At 52.6% G+C, this 24,140-nt stretch overlaps 1 protein-coding gene across 1 annotated transcript; it reads left to right on the top strand.

Moving 5' to 3' along the window:
- The first annotated feature begins 8,941 nt into the window (after positions 1–8,941).
- LOC135983264 (maestro heat-like repeat-containing protein family member 7) lies at positions 8,942–24,041 on the top strand. The gene is made up of 7 exons (XM_065594073.1): positions 8,942–9,056; positions 10,053–10,153; positions 11,891–12,007; positions 13,233–13,312; positions 14,713–14,836; positions 17,800–17,904; positions 19,089–24,041. The coding sequence occupies exons 1-7, from the start codon at positions 8,942–8,944 to the stop codon at positions 19,248–19,250; spliced, it is 804 nt and encodes a 267-aa protein (XP_065450145.1). The 3' UTR covers positions 19,251–24,041.
- Positions 24,042–24,140: the final 99 nt, after the last annotated feature.

The raw sequence follows: 24,140 nt of genomic DNA, 5'->3' as shown, positions 1-24,140 counted from the left end.
TACAAGATTTGGGTGCCACTACAGGACCTTGGTTGCAACAATACGGTCCCAGTTTATGTCAATAACGTCACACCCCCAACGCAAAATTGATGCAGGAAGGGATGACACAAACATCACTGACTGCATCCCAAGAGCTCCCCATCCTGGGTTCTGTCACACTACAGCTAGTATTGGGGTAGAAGCCGTACCAGTGTATAACAGAAACCGTTTATCAAAATCATGTTCAACCACATGATTGAACCTCTTTACAAACTCAAGGTAAAACTTAGTTAGAACAATAGTGGATTGGATCTGCTCTGGCAGCATCGTCCCTGTATGTCTCATGTGATCTTTCCAAGAGCTAAAGAAAACCGCTACTTTATCCACACAAGCTCGGGCAAATGTTTGGAACCCAATTAACATCAAATAAATGCAGATATTTATGTTCTTCATAGTACAGGAATCTTGGCATTTAGCCATGAAAGCAATAAGGTAGTGTGCCTCAGTCTTCCTTTTCATACAGCACATTAGGTCCAGAATGTCTTTTCCCCTGTGAAAAGTTCCCATATTGTTTACAGGCATCAACTGTGAAACATCAATATAGCAAGGCCTTTTAATATAAAGTGTGTTCTCATGTATTCCTTTTAACATGTTCAAGGGATTCTCCAAAAGATCAGGCACATTGTACATTTTTACCGTTTGTGGCAATATCAACACATTCATTACAAAATTTAGCAATAACAACAAATTCATTGCAAGTGTCCATCTAAAATCGTTTTTGTCATGCCACACCTTTGGCTCAATAACATTGGAGTTTGGGCATTTTAGGGTTAACCTGTGGCTTCCCTTTGCAAAATTCAGTTTTCTCTTTCCTCCTTGTCCTGCAGGATCAAACCCTGATTTCTCTTGCTTAACAGAATTCACTGGCTGATGGGGTGGGCCCTCTGTGCTAACAGCTATTAGCAAGTCCTTCCCCTCCCAGCCAGGCAAGTAATTTGCACTACCCCATACCGGAGCCAATCCACCAGTTTTCATATTCGTAACTGCTATCATTCCCACGGCTGGACTCTGTCTTAAAGCGATACCACACAAATCCAAAGAGTCTGCGGGTGAGAGTTTGCTTGCTCTCCCCCGCATGCTCAAGCATTTAGCCATAAAACTGCTCTGCTTTGACACATCAGTAACCAAATCTGTCCTCAAACCCTGAAGCACAAACTGCTCATTTAAAGAATCAGAAAGGAGACATTCCTGTTCCAACACCATTGTCTCCCCAACAAGTTGGCCCCACGCAGCCACTTGGTTATAGGGCTGCCTCAATTCCTTAACAACTTTTACTTCCTCTGAGACCTTCTCCAAGCTACCCACACTGGCTCTTTTAAAAGGAAAGTCAGTGGATCCATTCACAACAGACAATTTTTTGCTGCTAGGAACTAAAACTTCCTTGATTAAATCACTCTCACACCCTTCAGTTGCAGGGAACTGCTTGCACCGAGTCCCATGAGGATTCCTTTCTCCAGGAGCTTTTCTAAGCAGCAATTCACCCCTCACAGAAATTCTGCCCTTACCGTCTTCACCTAGGGCTTGCTCTAAAGGAACACTTTCCTGAGCAACAACAGACTCTGTCTGGGTCTTACTTACATTCAGGATCACCTTTGGCCCATCAAGCAGCTCTCTACACAATCCCCTTTCAGGCGAACCCATAGTCTTCCTAGATAAAAGGTTAGAAATATTTCCCTTCTCTTTGCCACACACAAGTTTAGGAATTTTTTCCTTTTTGCTACAAGTTGTTAAACTGTCCGTAGGTACCACAACCAAATTACCTTTCTGCTCTCCTTGTGCCCTGGCTAGGGTATCACCCTGATCAGACAGAGTTGTTACACCCTTCTCCAACCACACATGAGCAACAGGCAAAATACAATCACCAGAATTGTCTGATCTCTGGGATTTTGCTAAGACACTAACTGGATGCAACCTAGTTACGGTGCCATTCTCCCCAGCAGAGGCAAACTTAGGACCATTCCCTTCCTGGGCTTTAGTTGAATCCAGAACCAACTCTGAGACAACTAAATTACTCTCAACCATCACAGGCCGAAAGGCACCTTCTGTCTGCTCCACAGACAAAAAAGAGTTGGAGACGCATTTTCCTTTACTAGACATACAGCTTGGGATTTCATTTCCCTTGTCCCAGCACACCAGGCTGTTCACAGACAACTGCTTGGAGACTGGGGTAGCTTCCTCCAAAGGCAAGTCAATACCCCTGACAGACACAGGCACATTTCCTTCACTGTCACTATTCTTCGCACAGGAAACAGATAAGGTATAGGGACACTCATCTTCCACTCTCCTTGCCTTCCCAAACTGCTGACTAGATAAAGCCATCAGCTCACAAGACTGCCTAGGCTCATCCAAAATCTCCTTGTTCTCCTCTCCCTTCGCTTGATCTAATTCCAGATTTACATCTGAGACATTAGATAGACATTCAGAAACTTCATTCACAGCCAAACAGTTACTTTCCAAAGACAAACTTTTGGAGAAACCCTCCCTAGGCACAACCTTAGGATCAATCCTCTCTTGTGCCTGGTTTGTATTAACTTGACTGACCATAGCTTTAATATCATTTCCAATCATAATATCCTTAGGGATTATGTCTTTTACTCCCACAACCATGGTGCCCTCCAATCCCTTCCATTTCAGGTGGACTTTAGCCAATGGCACCCTGACAAAATACTTAGATAAAGCTACAACAGTTAAATCTTCACCTGGCAAATAATCTTCCTTCCTGACAAGACTTGCTTTAACCAGAGTAATATCTGCTGCGGTGTCCCTCCATGCCATACACATCACTCCATTCACTTCTGCACTGCTAATAAACTCTGCATTATTTCCCCCATATTTAGCTTTAATGTGAGTTTTAAGGTCAAATTCTTCAGAGACCACAGAAACAGCATTTGCACAGAGGGCACCAATGCTGGGCTCTGTGTGGCTTTCCTGTGAGTTTACAACAACAGGGTTAGCATTGGCCATGGCATTTGGGGTTGCTGGTTTTGGGCTGCCCTTCAGTGTCGGGCAGTCTGGTCTCATGTGGCCCAGCATACCACAGTGATAGCATGTAACCTGTTCCGTCCTGGAATGTGAGTTCCTAGCCTCCGGGCCCCCTTGAACTCCTTTAGAAGAGTCAGGTTTATTTTTAAATCCTTCCCTCCTCTTGAACTGGGGAGAATGGTGATTAGTTTTCCCCGGGGTTTTACACCCTTCTCGAGCCGTGTTTTGGGTATGGGCATCTGCAATCTCTGCTGCCCGTAGGACTGACTCAGGGTCCCTGTCACACACACCTGCTCTCACATGGTCAGGCACAATGTCTAAGAACTGTTCCAAAGTTATTAAATCCAGCAGTTTTTCAAAACTCCCATGCGCCTTGGCTCCCATAACCCACTTTTAAACAAAACCCATCAGCTTATGAGCACATTCTACAAAAGTACAATCCTTAGCCATTTTAAACTCTCTAAACTTAACTCTGTAAGATTCAGGAGTAACCTTGAACCGCCTTAACACAGAATCCTTAAACCGCTCATAATCTAAGGCTTCTTGTTCCCCCCAGTCATTGAATACCTCCCTGGCTTTTCCAGTCAGTCTGGTTAGCAGGACAGGCATTCGCTGACCCTCAGGGATCTGGTACAGATTGCAGAGGCGTACAAAGGTAGACAAAAACTCCTCTATATCCTCAGTATCATTGTAAATGGGACACATCCTTTCCCAGTTTTTCTCATGGTGGGGGGGAAGTGGAGTACCAGGTGGGAATGACTTTCTCCGCTCTTCCATTACTTGGAGCTGAAGTCTGGCAGTCTCCTGTTCCATCTTGTGAGTCTCCTGCTCCATCCTGTGAGTCTCCTGCTCAGCAGCGAGCAGCTATAGACGCCCCTTACGCGCTCTCTCTTCTCTCTCATCAGCCTCCTTCTTTCTTTGATCGGCTTCCTTCTCTAACTCTGCTATTTTTTGCTTCTCCAGCAATCGAAGATCTGCTAGTTTCTGTTCACGCTCAAATTGCAGTTTACTTGTCGCCTTTTGCATCCTAATCTTTTCTGCATCTTCTGTAGCCTCAGGTAAGGGCTGTGCTCTTGCCCCCTGATCACTGGCTATTAACAGATTTCTCAGTTCTTCCTTTGTAGCTTTCTTTCTAAAACTTATCCTCTTTTCTGAACACAAATTTTCCAGGGCTTTTTTGCCAAGTCCCTCGTATGCTCTTTGCTCAGCCATTGCAGCAGCTCTTTAACCAACAAAACTCTCAATCCCAAAATTCAAATTTGCATAGCGTGGGGTTCTGACCCAAAGCTTAATTGACCTGGTTCTGTGGATCCAAGCACGACTACGCCACTGTGACAATGCGGTTCTGGCAGAACCCAACTGAGAGTGCCAACTCAGGACAAATTGCTTAAACAGGGCAGTTGCAGCCCAAGGCTGGGGTATTTTCCACTTCTAAGGCAAACCAAACCAGCCAGACTAAGGGAACTTCGGTCTCACCCCACTGGCTAACCGCAAGTCTCTCAAGCAATCTCCTTAGACACTCCAGTTTCCCAGTATAACCACCAGTACCACTCGTACGGGGACAAATGGTTATGAAAACCAGTGCCCAAGTAACAGAAAAAGGTTCTCCTGATCCCAAAGGACCAAGCCCCAGACCCAGGTCAATATACAAATCAGATCTTTCCCACAAATCACGCTGCTGCCAATTCTTTAGAATCTAAAATCTAAAGGTTTGTTTATAAAAGGAAAAAGATAGAGATGAGAGTTAGAATTGGTTAAATGGAATCAATTACATACAGTAATGGCACAGTTCTTAGTTCAGGCTTGCAGCAGCGATGGAATAAACTGCAGGTTCAAATCAAGTCTCTGGACTACATCCCCCGCTGGGATGGGTCCTCAGTCCTCTGTTCAAAGCTTCAGCATGTGGCAAAGTTCCTCCAGAGGTATGAAGCAGGATTGAAGACCAGATGGAGATGAGACATCAGCCTTATATAGTCTTTTCCAGGTGTAAGAACACCTCTTTGTTCTTACTGTGGAAAATTACAGCAAAATGGAGTCTGGAGTCACATGGGCCAGTCCCTGCATACTTTGCTGAGTTACAAGGCGTATCTGCCTTCTCTCAATGGGTCCATTGTATAGCTGATGGTCCTTAATGGGCCATCAAGCAGGCTAGGCAGAGCTAATCTCAGCTTGTCTGGGATGTCACCCAGAAGCATAGCATAAATTTGCCATACAGACCGTATCGAGCCAATATTCATAACTTCGACCACAAAACTGATACACACATATAGACAGCATAATCATAACCAGTAAACCATAACCTTGTCCTAGACACCCCATTTGACCCCCTTTATACAAGATTTGGGTGCCACTACAGGACCTTGGTTGCAACAATGATCTATACGGTCCCAGTTTATGTCAGTAACGTCACAGGGGGTGATTAAAGGCAAATGGGAAGAAGCATGAGAGGTGTGTGTTATGGAGTCCCCAGACAATGCTCTGGAGCTGCTCGCTATGAAGCCAGTCAGGACTCTGGTGAAGTCTCCTCTCTGTGAGACTCTTCCTGGGTCTGACCTTGGAGCATTCAGCATCCTCTGCCCCTCCTTGCATTTCCCACAGCGAGTCCGCCCAGGTGGGGTCCTGGAGAAGCCAGAGGGTCCTGCACCCCCACTTCGCAGTCAGACGTGACTCTTAGCCAGCCAGTAAAACAGAGGTTTATTAGATGATAGAAACATGGTCTAAAACAGCTTGTAGGTACAGAGAACAGGACCCCTCAACTGGGTCCATTTTGGGGGGCAGTGAGCGAGACACCCACATCTGCACTTCACTCCTCGTCCCCAGCCAGCTCCAAACTCAAACTCTCCAGTCCCTTCTCTCTGGACTTTGTCTCTTTCCCGGGCTAGGAGGTCACCTGATCTTTGTTCTCCAACACCTTTAGATATCCCTTTGCCAGGGGGAAAGGGCTCCGGCCATTAGTTGCTAGGAGACGGAGTGTTGACCATTTATGCACACTGGCCTTTATCCCCCCACGTAGAGACTTAAGAAATGCATAGGGGAAGCTGAGGCACCCCTACAGTATTCAGAGGAAACATTAAGAACAGTCCCACTTCGTCACAGTGAGGGAGTTGGAGAGTCTGTGAGAAGCCCCCTCTCTTGTGAAATCAACCACCCCCAGACGGTGCGAGCTGCTCCAGATCGGGGGAAGGGGCCAGCTGTGAATTTGGAGCCAGATCCTGGTTTGGATCTGAATCCACCGGCGCTGCGGAGCATTCGGATGCGCCTGTGCCAGATCACAAAGTGCCACTTCAGCCAGCCGCCTGCCAGGCTCTGGGAGCGCCCTGTGTGGAGCTGCAGCTGGGCCCTCCAGAGCCGAGCTGCTGCTCCTCCTCTCTGCTGGCCAACCAGCCGCAACTCCTCAGCACCTGCCCGCTCTGGCACTGAGGTTGCCGGGGGAACATGGAATTCTCAGGGTGCCAGGAGCCATTGTTCTATTTACCAGGACAATCCGATGCCAGGACAGTCCCCCTGAGCACTGGAGAGGACTAGGGCTGCATTAGGACACTGGAAGTGCAGCTGCTGGAGAGTCAGCAGAACCGCCCAGAGACAGACACGCTTGCCTCCCAGCCCGGGAAGCCCAGAGACCCAGAGCGTAGACGTCTCTCAGAGCATCTCTGCCAGCAGGAGACATTGGGTGAGGAATAGAGTCGTCCCGCCTTCGGGCAGGAGCCATTCAAGAGACCCAGCGTGGGGGGAATCGGGCTGTGTGTGTACAATGTCTAGCACTGCAGGGCCGTGATCCGGGACTGAGCCCTCTGAGCACTGCCGAAATACAAAGGAGAACAGCAGGGCTGGAGGATTTACAGGCTCTGTGAGGAGGTCTGGTTGGGTTGAGCCAGCAGTGAGTCCCCAATAACACAGAGTTGTGCTAGTGATGGAAGATCTATTTTGTCTTCCCTACTTAGCACAGTTCACAACTTAGCACTGACCAGCTGCAAGGATCCTGGCGGGCCCTGGTATGGTTGTAGCAGCAGACTCAATGTTCGGGAAAAGCGAGATATATGCAATAGGCAATTTAGTTCCATCTGGTTACCAGCCAGCTCCTGTGCTCCAGAGAGCTCTCACAGCTCACACTGAACCAGGGACAAATGGGGCAGGAGGTTGGAAGAGAAGGTGCCAGCCTGGGACCCAGGAGACCCATAGTTAATTCCCAGCTCTGCCACAGATGCTCTGTGTGGCCTCGGGCAAATCCCTTATTCCCTCTGTGCTGCAGTTCCCTGTCTGTTCAGTGGAGGTAGCAGCCAGGCCCTGCCCTGCAGGGGGAGTTTAGAATAAATGCAATCGAGGTTGGACAGTGCTCTGATGCCAGGGGGATGAGGGCCAGGATGGTGCCTAAGACAGACCAAAAGCAAGGGGGAGCTACAGAACTGGTGGTGAGAGGGGTTTGGCCTTTGACTGTCTGCTCTGGGTGCCTGGGCTGTCAGACCCCAGCCAGCCACTGGCATTGCCAGACCTCCCTGATCTATGGTGCTGCTGCTCTCCCTGCTTCTAGGAGTCACTGCCTCCCCCTGGGCCGAGACTCCCGCAGCAATCATCTCCTGTGGCTGCCATGGCACTGAGCGGCTAGCAAGGCCTGAGACTCAGTTGGGCGGGGTGGGGGGGGGGTGCTATGAAAGCAGTTTCTGTGTTGTTGCCGCGGGAAGCAGAGATGGGGCCATTTTACATCCTACGGCCAAGGCGCCCAGCAGCTTGGGCAGGCGCAAAGAGCCGCCCGCGTGGGCTGGGAGCTGGGGGAGCGGAGCGTTCGGGAACCCCTGTTCTGCGCTGTCACAAGGAGGAGGAACCAGGATGGAACTGATTCTCCCACTCGGGGATCTGGAGACCCCCCCCCCGGCTCCAGCTGTATGGAGGTGGGGAGGGGTCTGGCCTGGGGTCTGCAGTAGCTGGGACTAGATGAGCCCAGCGGTCCCTTCCGGCCTAAAGTCTGTGACTGTGGGGAGCGGAAGGTCCCTCCCATGACCCCGGTGGGGAAGGAGAGGTTCTAAAGCCCTGGCGAGGCTAGAACTAGTCTGGGCTGGGGCAGCCCATGGCTGGGCAGTCACACATTGACTGGCTTGTGACTCGCCTGCCCATTGTGACATGCCCCCTGCTGGCTGGCACAGCCTCATCCTCTCACTGCCAGGCTTGGCTCTGGCAGAGCGAGAGCTGGCACGTGCCGCTGGGAAAGCTGAGCCAGCCATTTCAGCTCCGCCACCGGCAGCAGAAAGTGGGTGGCCCATATACACGCCAGCTTCTGCCCACTCCTGACTCCAGGCAGGAGAATCTTCTATTGCCCGCCTCTGCTTTTCCATTGCATCGCCAGCCACACCGAGGTTGGATGAGAAGATACCAGCCTCCCTGCCGCTCTCCTGCCTTCTGCTCCTGCCCCTTCACGGGTGTGAATGAGCAACTCCTGCTGCTCACGAGCCTGCCCCACCTCCCCCACCCCGCTGGCCTCGCCCACCTGCGAACTGCCACGGCCCCAATATTCCTTGGGGAAGGGATCAGGGTCATTCCATGGGGCAGGAAGAATCCTGAGTGGTTGGATCCAGCCTGTCTGCTGTGCAGCTTGTGAACCAGGAGAAGGAGAGGTGGGAGTGACCCAGAGGAGGCCGTTTGGCCTGTGGGATGGGCTGCTGGCCTGGGAGTTCAGACACCTGGGTTCTAATCCTGGATGACTTTGAGCACATCCCTTCCCTTGTTTCCCTGCTGGCTGCCTTGGCTAGTTAGAGTCTGAGCCCTCCAGCCCAGCGATTGTCTGCAGCACCTGGTGCAACAGGGCCCTGAGCTCAGCTGGCATCTGTAGGTGCTGGTGGGACAGAAATAACTGGGCTGGCCCTAATGCTGAACGGGGCAATCGCCTCTCGTCACTCACAAGCAATGCCTTGTCCTGGCTTCTTGTAGGATGGCTGAGGAGGGCCGCCCAGAGCCCAGGAGCGCCTGGGAGGAGACAAAACCTCCCCCAGGGAAGAGTCGGCAGAAGAGGCTATGGCAGCAGCAGCAGTGTGTGCACCATCCCGGTGAGTGGGCGCCTTCTGGGTGGGCAGAGGGGGCTGCAAAAATGGCTGGGGCCATGGCCCTGCATTGGGGTGGGGCTTGGCCCATGTGGGGGTGGGGGGCAAGACTAGGGTGTCATTGTGGGGAGAAGACTCCATAGACCTTGTACTGCTCTGGGTTGCCACGAGATGGAGAGACAGGAAAACCCAGGCAGGGGGGGATGGCCCCTCCTGCTGGCAGCAGCTGCAGTCACTAAAGCTGATCAGGGCATAGCGGCAGAAGCATCAGGTGGAGACTGACTGAATCGCCCACCCCGATCTGTCACGCTGCAGGGTCAGAGGATGTTTTCCACCCGTCGAAGGGGATGCTTGGTGCACGATGGGTTGTTAAAGCCTAGGATTGCAGGGCACCGGCCAGAGCATAAGATGCTCCCTGATGTTGCAGCCCCATCTGCTGGCTCCTTTGTCGCATGTCGCAGCACAGGGCATTTGGGGGGAGTGTTGACGATGGGAGCCCAGTGCCTGCCCAGGTTACACCCAGTGGCTCTGGCTGACTGTTGGTGGCAGGAGAGGCAGTCAGAACAAGCAGAACGGGCAGGCCCTGGGTCCCCATATCCCATGCAGACTGGGCAGCTGTTCCCTCTCCTGCTGCAAGGACCAGACCGATTCACTCCCAGTCCCTCTGCCCCCTCCAGCAATGGCCCGGAGAGTGGGGACACCCCTCATGGCCTGACATCGTCCCTCCTTCCAGGTGTGGCGCTCCCCAAATCCCCAGACTGAGCCTGCATGCTGGGCGGGGAAGTGGGGTGGCCGCTGGGAACCAGGGCTCCGACTGGGTCTTTGCTGGGCTGGGCAGCAAAGAGGTGGGGAAGCCAGGGATCGCTGTGCCAGACCCTGCCGTGCATCGGGGCTGCTCCCCTGCTGGGGCGGGAGTGGGGGCAAGGGTTTTCTCTAAGATCTCTGTCACCCAGACTGCAGCTTGGCAGACCCAGGTATTACCACTGCTCTGTCTTTGATCAGATTCACGATGGCCATGTAGCACCGCCTGCTTTAAGGGGCCAAACTGGAAGGAGAAAGAGGCCCTGGACTGCATAGACTCCTTTCTGAAGGGCAATGACCAGGTACCAAGAGCCCTCCTCTGACCTGTCAGCTAGGGCCCTGTCCACATGCACATCTGCCCTTCTCCAGATGATACATGGATTCTAAGGCCAGACGGAACCACTGTGACCTCCTGTATAAAACAGGCCAGGGACCTGCCCCCAAATAATTCCTGTTTAAACTACAGCATTTTAAAAAGTCCCGTCTTGAGTTACAAAAGGTCACCCACCATGCCCCTTGCTCAGTTGTTCCAATGGTCTATTACTTTCTCTGTTAAAAACGTACATTTCCAGTCTGAATTTGTCTAGCTTCAATTTCCGTGGACTTGTGCCCACTGGATTTGGTCAGTCCCTAGTGTGACGGGTTGCCCCCCTTTGAGGTGCCACCTGCTGTACCGGGCTACCACCGAGCCCACCTGTTCTGCCAGCCTGGGCCCCCTTTACCTCGTCTTGCTGGGCTAGGCTCACAAGCCTCTTCCAGCCATACACTCAGGCAGGGCCACGCCCAGCTGCAGAAAGACACAGACACTGAGATCAGCTCTGGGAAGACTCAGGTGAAAGGGCTTGTCCCAGTACTCTGGTGCCCAGCTCCTTTGGAGTACAGACCCAAAGGTTTTATGAAATTCGCCCCCTCCCTCCATGTGGAGAGAGGTATGCACAACTCTTTGCCCCTCCCCCCAGTTACTAATTGCACAAACTGGGTTATGGTATAAACAAACAATAAGATTATTAACTACAAGAGGTAGCTTGTAAGTAGTTATAAGAGATAGCAAACGGTACAAAGCAGATTGCATTAGTAAATAAACACAACACGCAAACTAAGCTTTCCACACTGGATAGATAGGCTCTACATGAGCAAATTCTCACCCTGAGTGATAAACAGGTGGGCAGATTCTTAAGGCACAAGCTGCTTTGGCTTTGCAGCTTGGATTTCCCAGGTTTTCTTACACAGGCTAGGAATCTCTCTCCAGCCTGGCACCATCACTTCTCATAGTTCAATCTTTGTCCCTCAGGTGTTTCCAGGTGTCTTATTGCAGGGAGTGTGAGGTCCCCCCTGATGTCATTGTTCCCCTTTTATCTCCTCTTCCCACCCGCTGGAAAACTCTTTTGCTGTGACCTGGGTCCAACAGTTCCCATTGTGTAGCGTTCTCTCGGAGAGGTTTCTATTGTGGACAGTTCCTGGGGTAACCCTGCTGCTTATGTGCATTTCCTCAATAAGCCATTGTTTGGCGTTTTTACTGTTGTACCTGATAGGCTGTTTTGAACTTCACAACGTGTTTCAGGAACACAGACGTAGCTGAACTTCATAATTTCACATACAACGATAGCACATACAATCCAATGAGACATTGATGTCTAGCAGATAAAGACTTTTAGAATGATACCTTACAATACGTACTTTGTACAAAACATAATCTAATGACATGACAGTGGCGAATATTGGGGTGTCAGGGTGTCCCACCCAGCTGTTCCTCCCACTCTGTCAAGCCCCCAGTAACACTGTCTGGCTGCCTAGCCCTCATGTTGCAGTTCCTCTTTGGACACCTACCCCGTGAGAGCTGCTCCCTCTCTAGTCCGGTTTCACACAGAGCTGCCCTGCCCTCCCCAGATAGTCACTCTTGTTACCAGATGAATGGCCTTCTGCCATTCGGCATATCAAAGCCTGAGCAGCACTGGGGGGAAGCTTTCTAACATCTCTCCCACTGGCAGCTCCTTTCCACGCTAACCTTCCTCTTTGTGTCTAATCTCTGCGGGGCATAGGAGGAGGCCCAGAAAATGAATTTTTTGATTTCCATCGTCAACCTCGTCATAGACATCGTGGCATGGAGCCCAGAAATAAATATGGACCACAAAGCCCTGCTAGTGGAGAAGATAGCGGTGAGTAAAACACACACTGGGGCTGTGTTACCTGGCGGGTTTAGTGATTGGCCTGGAGATCTCTGCAGATTTGTCTAAGTTGAGCTGCCAATCATTGGATCGTGTTAGACCTTTGTCTGTTAGACTGAAGAGCCCATTATCAAATATTTGCTCCCCGTGTAGGTACTTACAGACTGTCATCAAGTCACCCTGTAACCTTCCCTTCGTTCAGCTGAACTAATTGAGCTCCTTGAGTCTCTCACTGTCAGGCATGTTTCCCAATCCTCCAATCACTCTTGTGGCTCTTCTCTGACCCCTCTCCAATTTATCAACATTCTCCTTGAATTGTGGGCACCGGATCTGGACACAGGATTCCAGCAGCGGTCGCACCAGTGCCAAATACAGAGGGAAAATAACCTCTCTAACAACTGGAGTTTGCCCTGTTTCTACATCCCAGGATGGCATTAGCCCTTTTGGCCCCAGCGTCGCACTGGGCGCTCATGGGCAGCTGATTACCCTGACTGCCAAGTCTTTTCCAGAGTCACCACTTCCCAGGTTAGAGCCCCCCATGCTGTGAGTGTGACCTGCATTCTTTGTTCCTAAACATAGAACTGTATGGAAATGTAGATTGTTCCCTTGCACCCAGCTTCCCAAGTCACCGGGTTGCTCTGTATATGCCAGTCTCCCTGCCCAGAGCCCCAACACTCTGCAGTCAGTGCCCACTAGGGAACTAGCAACAAATCTGCTCCGTAGATTTGGCAACTCTTTGCTCTCCAGCACCGCAGAAAGCTTTCCAGAGCTCACCTCCCTTCCCTGAACGTGGGACAGCGTGGGCTGGTGGGTGGTCCAGTGGGCTGGGGCTCAGCACACCTGGGTTCTATTCCCAGTTCTGCAGTAAGACTTTGGGCAAGTCACGTCCCCCTCTGTGCCTCAGTTTCCCTTCCATGCCTTGTCTCTTCTAGTTAGCTCGTGAGTTCTCTGGGGCAGGGACTGGCTCTCACTGTGTGTGTGCAGCACCGGGCACAAGGGGGCCTGATCTCAGGTGGTGTCCCTGGGTGCTAATGTCGATGGAGCCTTTCAGTGCACTGGCGCGTGCTCCCCGGCTGGAGCCCTGCACACCATCAAGTCCGCAGTAGGACGACCTGGCTGCCGAGCCCACATGTTGCAGGCCCTACGCTTTGCTCCCCAGTCGGAGCCTTGAAGGAGCTTGGAGCCTGGCTGGCATTTCCCCACATTGTCTCCCCAGGAGATGCTTCAGCACGAGCCCGTCGACTCCCTGACCGACATGGTGCGTCAGCAAGCGATGCTCACCATCATGGAGCTGAGGTACCCAGCCTGCCCGGCCCAGCCCCAGCCAGTGCTGTGTGCAGCCAGACACGCCAGCCTCTTGGCATGGCCAGTTCTCCAGGGCATTCCCCCCTCTGCTCCTCCCCCATCTTCTGATTCCGCCGGGCACGTGGCAGCAGGTGATGGTGCTGGTGCATGTGGGCTGGCACCAGTGGGTAGATGGTGGACCTCTCCACGTGGCCTTATGAAGATGTGGGGGAGGGAGTGAGGAGGTTAGGACTGGTCCCCTCTGGGACCCCGCAGGAGATGGCTCTGGGGGGAGAGGGGCAGTTGGGTGCTGCTGGAGCGGAGCAACCGAACTCACTGCCAGCTGTGCCAGCTGCGTCACACCGGCAGCTCAGCGACCCCCTGTGGCTGAGAAGTTGGGCAGGCTGAGCCCTGGCCCGTGGCACTGCCTGTGCCATGGGGGGCTCTCTCTCAGCGCCGCTGGTGCCCTGCTCTGAGCTTCCCAGAAGCCTGCCCATCAGGCATCCGGAGGTGGCAGATGCTGCGGGCTGGAGCTGGGCTCTCGCTGTTGGCTCAATAGGTTCCCCAGGAATGGGAGGGGGAGGCAGGGCAGGCGCTGGAGCGGCTCTCCCCACTGGGCACTGGCTTCCTGACAGTGGGGCAGGCGACGGCATTGGTCACGATCCCGTCTCTGCTGGGGCGGAGGGGGGTGATTTGCGTCAGCAGTGGGCGTAGCTGTTCCTCACTGGCTGCTGCATGTCACGAGGGGCGTGGCTCTGTCCTGCAGGGGGCAAGTAGTCACCTGGCACCTCATTGCATGTGCTGGGGCCATGCTCTGGCAGTGGGGGTGAAGGGGTTAATGCTGTCTGGGCTGTCCCTACCTTCCTCCCCCCCTGCACACAGCTGGGTGCCCTGTCCAGCAGACTGAGAGCTCTGGGCAAGGGGCAGGGCTTGGATCCCTGCCTGGATTCTGCCCTGCTGCGGGCTGATGCAGCATCTCTCTGCTGGCCCGGACTGTGCAGCCGCAGTGCAGACGGCTGTGGTGGGAGAGTCTCTTTGCCCCCAGCGGGACAGGACTGGCAGGCTCCTTTGCACTGTGGCCACTTGGTTCAGAGGCACTTTGGTGCCAGCAGGCTCTAGTCTCCCGTCCGTGCCGTTTGCGGGATGTCATTTCTCGGCGAAGCGCAGCGCTCTCTGCCCAGCTGGTGAGTCCTGGTGGGGTCACAGCAGACAGCTGCAGACTACACTAAGTCCCTGCCTGTTGGTATGAGAGAAGGCAGCACCAGCTCCCTCCACCGCCCCCTGACCTGTTCTCATCTGCCATCCCCAAGTTGGAGCCCCCTCAGGTGTTTCCATGTCCTGGGAGCCTGACGCTAACATTAGCGCGTCAGTCCCGCCTCAGCCCTCCAATCCGAACGTGTCTCTTCTCTTAGCAGAGTGAAGCCACCGCTGCAGAGCCTGGAACGATCCAGCCTGCTCGCAGCCTGCTTCTCCAGCGTCTTCTCCCTGCCTCCAGCAGAGACCATGCAGGGCAAGGAGGCTGCTCTCTACACCGAGGTAAGCCCCAAACCGGCCACGCAGAGCCACCCGAAACCAAATGGGAATCCTGCCGGTCGCTTGTGTACCTGTCCCCTGGGTAACCTGGCACTGGCACATGAGTGTAATAATCACAGCTCCTCGGCAGGACTTCAGCTCAGGACCTGCAGCACCAAAGCACAGGCCCCACCGCTTCAGATAAAGGAGTAACTCCCTCATAGGGTAGCAGTAGTAGGCATTTCTCCTTCACATGCACCGACAATTAGTGGGGAACAGACACTCCCTTCACAAGCACATTCATCCCCAGTGCGTGGCTGGGGGCACAGGCCTGCGATTGGCTGCTTCAGACGCACACAGGCCAGGGGAACCGAAGCTTGGCTGGAAATCTCCCCTCCAAATGTGCAGTCCTTTCTGACTCTTCCAGTGGGTTAGACTCCATGCAGTGGCCTTTCTGGGGACAGCAAAGGCAGGTGGTGTCCTGTTGCCAGGAGGAGTTTGCAGTAGGTCCCCTGTGGGTACAAGTGAGTGGGTGAGCTGGAATATCAGGGGCTGCCGTGGCCTGGGGGGTGTCACATGCCAGGGCATTGGTTCATCTCCTGGCTGGGTAACGCCACTTGTTCTGGTGTCTCCTCTGCTCTGCACACAGACTCTGAGAGCCATGGATCAGATGCTGAAGGCCTTGGTGTGTGAGGATCAGGAGCCCAAACTTCTGGTGGTGGAGAACATCTTGGAGGTCTGGAGGCATGGGGGCAGGAAGGGGACTAGTCCTGTAGCTGGGGTGGGGCTCAGGGACTAAGACTCCATTTAATCACAAGCATGGGACACTCCCCCTCCTCTCCCCCCCCCCCCCGGTGCCTTTGGCTCCTCAAAGTACGTTCTATACAAAGGTTCTTGGGCTGGAGGGCCAAGTGCCCCCACTATATCTGAAAAACGTCTGCACGGGGTGGGGGTGGAGGAGTGCAGGATCTGCCGTGTTCTCCACTGAGACCCCATCTGACCCTGGCATTCATTTGTGTTCACCATGGGCCCCACCAACCTGGACAGAGCCCAGAGCGAGATTCCCCCAACGTTCTAGTTCTGGGGCCACAGGAAGTAGATTCTGTGGGTGGTTTGTGCTCCAAAAAGAGGGAAATGTCCTTGACAGAGATTCGGTCTCCTCGATTCCAGAGCCTGGGAAGAGGGAACACAGAAGTGCAGGGCTGGAAGGAATCTCAAGAGGTCATCTACTCCATCCCCTGCACTGAGGCAGGGCCAAGCATTCCTAGACCGTCCCTGATGAGTATTTGTCCAGCCTGTTTTTTAAAACCTCCGTGATGGGGAGTCCACCACTTCCCTAGGTCACCTGTTCCAGTGCTTAGCCACCCTTAGACTTTTTCCTAATATTTAACCTAAATCTCCCTTGCTGCAGATTAAGCCCATTACTTCTTGTCCTACCTTCAGGGGACATGGAGAACAATTTGTCACCATCCTCTGTATAACAGCCCTTAACGTATTTGAAGACTGTTACCAGGTGCCCCCTCCATCTTCTCAAGACGAAAATGCCCAGTTTGTTCTACCTTTCTTCACAGGTCAGGTTTTCTAAACCGCTGATCACTTTTGTCGCTGTCCTCTGGACTGGCCCCAGTTTGTTCACTTCTTTCTTAAAGCGTGGTGCCCAGAACTGGACACAGTGCTACAAGCTAATACACCTCAGAATGACATTTCCCTTTTTCACAACAGCATCACACTGTTGATTCCTATTCAGTGTGAGACCCATGATAACCCCCAGATCCTTTTCTGCAGTACTGCCACCTAGCCGGTTATCCCTCACTTTGTTTTTATGCATTTGATTTTTCCTTCCTAAGTGCGTTACGTCACATTTGTTTTGACTGAATTTCATCTTGTTGACTTGAGACCAACTCTCCAATTTAGCAAGCTCATTTTGAATTCTAATCTGTCCTCCAAAGTGCTTGCAACCCTTCCCAGTTTGGTGTCATCCGCAAACTTTACAAGCATACTCTCCTCTCCGTTAACCAAGTTCTTAATGAAAATATTGACTAGTACTGGACCCAGGCACACCCCTGGGGAACCCCACTTGAGACACCCTTCCACTTTGCCAGCGAGTCAGTGATAACTCCTCTTTGAGTATGGTCTTTCCATCAGTTGTGCACCCACTTTATAGTAATCTCATCTGGATCATACTGGCTTAGTTGGCTTCTGAGAATGTCTTGTGGAACTGTGTCAAAAGCCTTACTAAACGTCATATACATCATCATATACTGCCTCCTTCCATCCACTAGGCAAGTAACCCTGTCAAAGAAGGAAATTAGATTTGTTTGGCATGGTTTGTTCTGGACAAATCCATGGTGCTCTTCCTTATCACCCTATTATCTCCTCTAGGTTCTTACAAACTGTTTAATAAGTTGTTCAGTATCTTTCTGGGTACCAAAGTTAGGCTGACAGGTCTATAATTCCTTGGGGCCTCCTCGTTCCCCTTTCTGAAGATAGGTTCTGTGTCTGCCCTTCTCCAGTCCTCTGAGACCTCAGCCCTCCTAACGGTTCAGAGATTGCTTTGCCTAGCTCCATCTAGGGTGAATATCATGTGGCTCTGCCAGCTTGAATTCATCTTACTGACCTAAATTGTCTTTTACCTGTTCTCTCCCGAGTCTGGTCTGTATTCCTTCCCCCTCGTTGTTAATATTGTGTTAAGCATCTAGTCGCCATTAACCTTTTTATTGAAAACTGAAGCAAAAAAGGCATTAAACACCTTGGCTTTGTCTGTGTCATCCATTATTTGCTCTCCTTCCCTGCTGAGTAGTGGCCCCTCACTTTCCTTTGTCTTTCTCTTGCTCCGAATGCATTTATAGAGCTGCTTCTGATTGTCTTTTATGTCCCTTGCCAGTTAGAACTCATTTTTGCCTTAAGCTTTCTGATTTTCTCCCTATGTGCTTGTGCTATTTTTTAGTACTTCTCCTCAGCAATTTGTCCCAATTTGTTTCTCTCAGGTCCTGCTCCCCTGGACCGCATCCAAGGAGGTGCATGGGCGGCTGAGGGCAGTGGAAAGGATCACCTTCCTGATGAAATTCATGGCTTGTCAACCTAAATGCAAGGTGAGCAGCCTGTGACCCTGGTCGCCTCCTAACTGCACTGAGCAGTCTCGCGGTGCAGCGGTCCCTGGCAGGGAAAACCTGGGCCTAGAATAGTGACTCAGCAAGATCCTCGGTAGGAGTCCAATCTACCGAGCACTGATGTCGGTGGGTCTGTCCTCTGACTCCAGTGGGCTTTGGGTCGAGCCCCATAATTCTGTCTCCAAGGACTCTCCCCGCTGTTCCCTTAGCACCAAAGTCTGCTCCGCAGGGTCAGTGCATTTACACAGGATGGCCCTGAGAGCAGCCTCTGAACCCAGGTGTCTGTTCACCCCCTTTGTCAGTTGCCCGTGGGATGCTTTGGCATCAGCTCCTGCCAGGCTGCCAGAAGAATGCCCCCTGCTCTGGGTGCTCAGGGCCATTTAGCTGCTCCAGCTGCTCCATCCCTCCTGTGTCAGGGCCTCCCCTCCGGCAGCTGGAGGGGGGCGTTTGGATGATGTGCCCCCAGAGGCTGGGGCAGCAGAACAGAAGGAGGGAGGTGGGAGGGGACACACTGAAAGGGATGGGAGGGGCCAAAGGAGCCAGAGCACTGGGGAGTGGGTGTGGGGAGGCTGTGCAGACCCCTGGAGAGGAGGGCAAGGGGTTTGGTGCGAGGTGGGGAAGAGCAGGGAGCCAGCGCAGGTGCTGCAGGAGGGGCAAGGGAAGGTCTGGCAGGAGGGGGAGATGAGAGGACAAGGCCGCAGGAGAGAGCCGGCGGGAGAGAGCCGGCAGGCTGGGGATGGCGCAGGAAGGGAGGGCTCTGGGGAGCTCCAGGATGGAGTGAGAGAGGCGGGATGCAGAGCAGAGGAGTCCAAGGGGACCCCAAGCTCCTGGGCCTGAGGTCAATGGAGGGCGGTGGATGGGAGAAGGGGCTGGGATTAGGCGCTTGCCCTTGAGATGGAGACTGGACGTTAGTTCATTCGTTACCCGGGTCCCCACTCGGGAGCAAGGTTTCCTGACTTTGCTGACCAGATTTCCCCGTCCCTGCTGAGCTTTCCTCAGCCCCTGGTGATGGGCCCCACGGCTCCTCCTGCTCTCATTGTCCCCAGTCTCTCTGCACTGGGCTCTGCCTCCCCCAGTTCTAACCCATTGCTAGGGCAATGCCAGGGGGACACGCTGCGCTAGGCCTGCAGGGGAGAGTGACTCCCATTGCGCCCTCTCTCCATCAGGGAGCGGAGAAGTTCAGAGTCCTGGGCCAGCTGGTGGGGTGTGTCACTCTGTGCCACCCGGAGCAGGAGATCTGCCGATCGTCTATGGAGGCATTTTACCACCTCTACTCCTTCATGCTGCAGCTAAAATGTAAGAGCCCTGGAGACCCTTGTCCTTCCTAAATACACTGACATGGGGTTTCCAAACACGGAAAACATATTTCTTGAACACTTCTGCCTTTTCTGCAACCTTTTAAACAGTCTCCATCTAGTAATGAGCCTACACCACTGCTAAGATTTCTTTTGTTCCTAAATCACTTTTTAAAAAAAACCTCCTTATTATCCTTAGTCCTGCAAGCCATGGAGTTTCCCCTGATGTCTTTAGCTTCCCCTATCTATATTCTACTCTTCATAACTCACATAAGAATGGACATACTGACTCAGACCAATGGTTCATCTAGCCCAGTATTGTGTCTTCTTATAGTGGCCAGTGCCTCATGCTTCAGAGGGAATGAACTGAACAGGGAAATTTTGAGTGATCCATCCCCTGACATCTAGTCCCAGGTTCTGGTAGTCAGAGGTTTAGGGACATGCAGAGTATGGGTTTGCATGCCCTGATTATCTTGAACCCAATTATACTTTTAGCCTTCACAACATCCCACGGCAACAATTTCCACAGGTTGCCTGTGCATTGTGTGCAGAGATACCTTCTTTTGTTTGTTTTTAGCTTGCTGCCTATTCATTTCATAAAGTGACCCGTAGTTCTCATGTTATGTGCAGGGGTAAATAACACTTTCCTATTCACTTTCTTCACACCAGTCATGATTTTATAGACCTCTCTCATATCCCCCGTTAGTCATCTCTTATCTAAACTAAATGGTCCCAGGTCTATACTACAGACCTATATTGTTATAACGACATTGCTCAGGGGTGTGAAAAATCCACACCCCTGTCGCAGGAGCACCTCTCCCACTGACCTAGCTAGCGCCTCTCCGGGAGGTGGATTAAGAGCTTGTTGGCATAGGAACATCTTCACTTAAATGCTACAGCGCCAGTGCAGCTACGGCGTGTGCTGTACCCAACCAAAAGAGTGAGAACTCTGTTATTCTCCGACAGGCGATACAGTGTTTGAAGTGTAGACTTGCCCGCAGTCTTTTTCATCCTTCCTGATATGGAAGCTGTTCCATCCCCCTAATCATTTTTGTCGCCCTTCTCTGCACCTTTTACAGTTCTGGTATATCTGTTTTGAGATGGGGCGACCAGAACTGCACGCAGTATTCAAGGTGTGGGCGCACCATGGATTTATATAGAGACATTATGATATTTTTCTGTTTTATTATCTATCCCTTTCCTAATGGTTCCCAACATTCTGTTTGCTTTTTTAACTGCCACTGCACGTTGAGTGGATGTTTTCAGAGAACTATTTATGATGACTCCAAAATCTCTTTCTTGAGTGGTAATTTAAACCCCATAATTTTGTATATATAATAGGGATTATGATTTCAAATGTGCATTACTTTGCATTTATCAACATTGAATTTCATCTGCCATTTTGTTGCCCAGTCCCCCAGAACCCCCAACCCTCCCCCCGTTCCTTGTCGCCTGACTGCCCCCTCCTGGGACCCCTGCCCCTAACTGCCCCCCAGGACTCCACCCCCTATCTAAGCCTCCCTGCCTCTTGTCCCCTGACTGCCCCAACCCTTATCCACCCCCCCACCCCGAGACAGACCCCTGGGACTCCCACGCCCCATCCAACCACTCCCCACCCCCTGACAGCCCCCCCCAGAACTCCCAACCCATCTAAACCCCTCTGCTCCCTATCCCCTGACTGCTCCGATCCCTCTCCCCACTCCTGCCCCCTGACAGCTCCCCCCCAGAACTCCCAACCCCCCACACCCCCGTTCCTTGTCCCCTGACTGCCCCCTCCTGGGACCCCTGCTCCTACCTGCCCTCCAGAACCCCACCCCCTACCTAAGCCTCCCTGTGCATTGTCCCCTAACTGCCCCCTCCTAAGACCCCCCCCAACTGCCCCCCAGGACCCTACCCCCTACCTGTACCCTGACTGCCCAAAACTTTCTCCACTCCCCCCAAAGAGCCCCCCCCATGAACTCCTGACCCCCCCCCGTTTCTTGACTGCCCCCTCCAGAACCTCCCTGCCCCTTCTCCTGCCCCCTGGCCCCCTTACCCTGCTGCTCAGAACAGGGTGTTGGGCTCTGTGCGAGCCGGACACGTGGCTGCGCTCCCCAGCACAACAAAACCCGGTCCCTGGCCCTGCACAGTGCTGCCGGAGCCGGGCTGCAGGGGAGAGCTGCCGGCTCAGAATGCAGGGCGGAGCTCCTCTACAGCTGCTCCGGAGTCCAGCCCGGGACTTCCCTGCAGCCCTCCCAGCCGCTCACTCTGCTCTGCCGGGGGAGGGGGGAAATCCCGGACATTTTGAGTTATTTACAAATTCCCCCCGGACGCTATTTTTAGCACAAAAAGGAGGACATGTCCGGGTAAATCCGGACGAATGGTAACCCTAGCAGTGAAGGGCATTGGGAGACACACCTAGACCCTTCCTGACAAGGGTGACAAGATTAAGACATCTCCATTAGCATACAGAATGGAGAGCAGAGACAACTCCCCCAGCCTCATCTGCATGAAAGATGGGACAGGAAGACATGTCAATTTACATCCAGAATGGAGAACAGAGAACCACACTGAATTCTGGGACCAGAAAAAGCAGGGAAGCACTGCATCCTGGGAATCTCTGCTCCAGATGCTAATGAACCTACGCCTGCACACACACTCAGCTCAGCAGTTATCAGACCAATTCTAGTAATGAATCCTTAATTGATATCCAAATACTGAAGCAGCCTAATTGTTTGTGAGCTCCCTGGAAGAAAACACCACCCATAGCCCAGAGTGATCAGCTCCTATTGTCTAGTCTAAATGTAAGGGGACTGTTGCCCCCTACATTCAGTGGGGGTGTTTTGGTTGGCTACCTCCCAGCATTAAAAGGGGAGGGGTTGATGGCAAATCAGGAGCCTGAGACTGACAGTCCCCAGGAACAATGGGGAGAGGCCAATGCTCCAGATCAGCCTGATTGACAGGGAGGACAGCTAATCAGGGAGTCAGGAGGCCAGGGGGGGTCCCGTCCTCCGTGTGAACTGGAATGGCCTGAGTCAGACAGAGTGGGGCCGAGCTAAGGAGAGAGCAGGGGCCTGAGCTGAGCTGCTGGGAGCAGAGCTACAGCCCCAAAGCCAGAGCATAGCCCAGAGACTGCAGAGCTGCCCTGGGGGCAGAGCTGCAGCAAGCAGAGCCAGAGGGGCCAGAGAAGCAGCCCAGGGAGCTGAAGGCTGAGCAGCAGCAGCTGGGCTGAGGCCGAGTGGAGCTGGAGCTGGAGCCGTCTGAAGCTGGGTGCGGTGAGCAGCTGGGGAGAGTGAGGGGGACCCTGGGCAGTGGGCCCAGCACAGGGAGATGCCTCAGCCAAGAGGCCTTGCAGGTCAGACTCGGAGGGGGGATCATAACCCCGACCGGGCGGGGGCGAGGCTGGGAAGAAGGGTCCTGCCACCTAGAGCATGAGAGCGTGTGGCCACCGCCAGAGCAAGTGTCCAACCCCTGCAGCACAGAGAGGGCTGAGAAGGAGCCTGGGACCTACAAGGAACAGACTGTGACCTGCCCTGATGTTCCAGAGACACTGTTTGTGATGTTCCCTGCCACAGAGCGGGGTGATGTGTTTTCCTTTAACCTTTCCCATTTTTCCTTATTCTTTTTTTAAATTAATTGTTAATTAAACAACTTGTATTTGCTTTAAATTGTATGAAATGATCAGTGGGTCAGGGAGGTGCCCAGTGCAGAGAGAGTACCCCGGAGTGGGGACACCCTAGCCCCTGTCCTGGGTGACCACAGCAGGGTTGGGGGTCGAGCCCCCCAGGAATCCTGGGCCCAGCCTTGTCGGGATTTACGAGGACACTGCCAGACAGGAGAATGGAAGGGGAGTCCTCAAGGGCAGGGAGGCCTCTGGGTAAAGGAAGTGGGAGCGAGGACTCGGATCCTTTCGCTAGCCCACTTCACCGGGGTAGTGCAGAAGCCAGGAAAGTTCCTCACAATAGCGGGACCATTCCCCCGCTTACATAAAGAAAACCCTTGAGTCATCAGCTTACCTATAAACAAATCTAGTGTTCTCCCTTGAATCATTGTATTTTCTCCTCAAAAATCACTACTCACCCTCTAGTCAGGGTTCTGATGCTTAGATCCAAACTATGCATCAGTTCCACTGGAACTCCATCTCCTCACTGATCGTGCTGGGGACTCTGCCTGCCTCTTGCCCTCAGGACCCTCAGCTACCACCATCATCTGGGAACCCCGACCAGTTCAAGCTTCAGGGAGCGGTGAGACCCCCTTCTCTCTCTCTCTCTGTTTTCCTGTCTACCTTAGGTATTAGCCTTTAATCCTGAATGTTATGTTGGTTTAGCTCTCCTTGTGTAGTTATCACTATTACTCAATAAATAACTTCTATGGTTAAGTTGGTTGCTTCTCTCTCTCTTGCTGAACTTTACTCGTATGTGTTTTTAGCTTCCCCCATTCACTCTACAGCAACGCTTCTTTTACCTACTCTAAAGATCCCTGCAGCGCCCAAAATACTGTAGGGTTTGCTCATCGAGTAGGTTACTGCCAGTACAATTGTGTTGGGGGAGTGGGGATAGGGACGTGCTGAATTTGGGCTGCATAAGGGTAACAGCTTGAAAGTGCTGCTTGACCCAGTCCATGGAGCCCAGGGGCATATAAGGAGAGAGAGCTTGAAAGTGCTGCTTCCTCCAGCCCAGTGAGTCCAGAGACATATAAGGGGTCAGCTTGACAGTGCTGATTGACCCAGTCCACTCAGACTTGCTCATCTGGTTCTGGGGTGGGAGTAACCCAGCCTTAGGGACCCTAGGTCCTGCAAGATAGCTCCATTGGGAGGGGACTTGCAGAAGGGAGAAGTAGAGCTCCATATGTAAACATAAGTGACACAAGCAGTACATTGACAGGATTACAGAACCCCCTTCCCCAGAGGAGTAACCCGAATAAATGAGCATACCCCAAAGTAAT

Source organism: Chrysemys picta, chromosome 4 (assembly GCF_011386835.1).
Source record: "Chrysemys picta bellii isolate R12L10 chromosome 4, ASM1138683v2, whole genome shotgun sequence".
In the NCBI taxonomy this organism is placed as follows: Eukaryota; Metazoa; Chordata; order Testudines; family Emydidae; genus Chrysemys; species Chrysemys picta.
The sequence above is the reverse complement of the archived record's forward strand: the minus strand, read 5'-3'. Positions and strand labels throughout refer to the sequence as shown.